General features: G+C 73.3%; 1 protein-coding gene across 1 annotated transcript in view; it reads left to right on the forward strand.

The window, feature by feature from the left end:
- Window positions 1–311: 311 nt before the first annotated feature.
- The window catches only part of ZSWIM6 (zinc finger SWIM-type containing 6), a 205,475-nt gene continuing 204,977 nt past the window's right edge, over window positions 312–809 (forward strand). Inside the window, exon 1 of the mRNA XM_029218417.1 lies at window positions 312–808. Coding sequence (XP_029074250.1) covers window positions 312–808 — 497 coding nt within the window. The remainder of the gene's footprint in view (window position 809) is intronic.

The following is an 809-nucleotide window of genomic DNA, read 5'->3' on the forward strand; positions in this document are numbered from 1 at the left end:
AGCAGTCTGACATTCTCACAACCCTTCGGGAACTCAACCCCAGCGCCCCCGCTACCCCCGTGTCCGCTGAGCGCTCTATTTATGTTTCAGCCCAGTGATTTGCATAGGCCCCGCCCTTGGCCCTAGGTTCCCCTATCGGGGCCCCGCCTCAGCCTCGACGTCACGGTGAAGGCCTCACCTCTTGTGCCCGTACAAGGAGCGGCGGGCCCTAGATGGCAGCGTGGCGTCGCGGCGGCGTGTGCGTGTCGCGCTTCCTTGTGCCGTTTATAGGGTCCTGGCACTTCCGCTGTCGGGTTAGAAGCGGCGCGGTCATGGCGGAGCGCGGACAGCAGCCTCCTCCCGCGAAACGGCTCTGCTGCCGGCCGGGCGGCGGAGGCGGTGGCGGCGGCGGCGGGGCCAGCAGCGGCGGCGGAGGAGCGGGTGGCGGTTACAGCTCTGCCTGTCGGCCGGGCCCGCGGGCGGGCGGCGCGGCGGCGGCGGCGTGCGGGGGCGGCGCAGCGCTGGGGCTGCTGCCGCCGGGCAAGACCCAGAGCCCCGAGTCGCTGCTGGACATCGCGGCGCGCAAGGTGGCTGAGAAGTGGCCGTTCCAGCGCGTGGAGGAGCGCTTTGAGCGCATCCCGGAGCCGGTGCAGCGCCGCATCGTCTACTGGTCCTTCCCCCGCAGCGAGCGGGAGATCTGCATGTACTCGTCCTTCAACACCGGCGGCGGCGCCGCGGGCGGCCCCGGAGAAGACAGCGGCGGCCCCGGCGGCGCGGGCGGCGGCGCGGGCGGCGCAGGCGGCGGCGGCTCCTCGTCCTCGCCGGCCGCC

The sequence above is a fragment of the Monodon monoceros genome, unplaced genomic scaffold (assembly GCF_005190385.1).
Source record: "Monodon monoceros isolate NGI ecotype Baffin Bay Population unplaced genomic scaffold, NGI_Narwhal_1 Super_Scaffold_12, whole genome shotgun sequence".
Lineage (NCBI taxonomy): Eukaryota > Metazoa > Chordata > Mammalia > Artiodactyla > Monodontidae > Monodon > Monodon monoceros.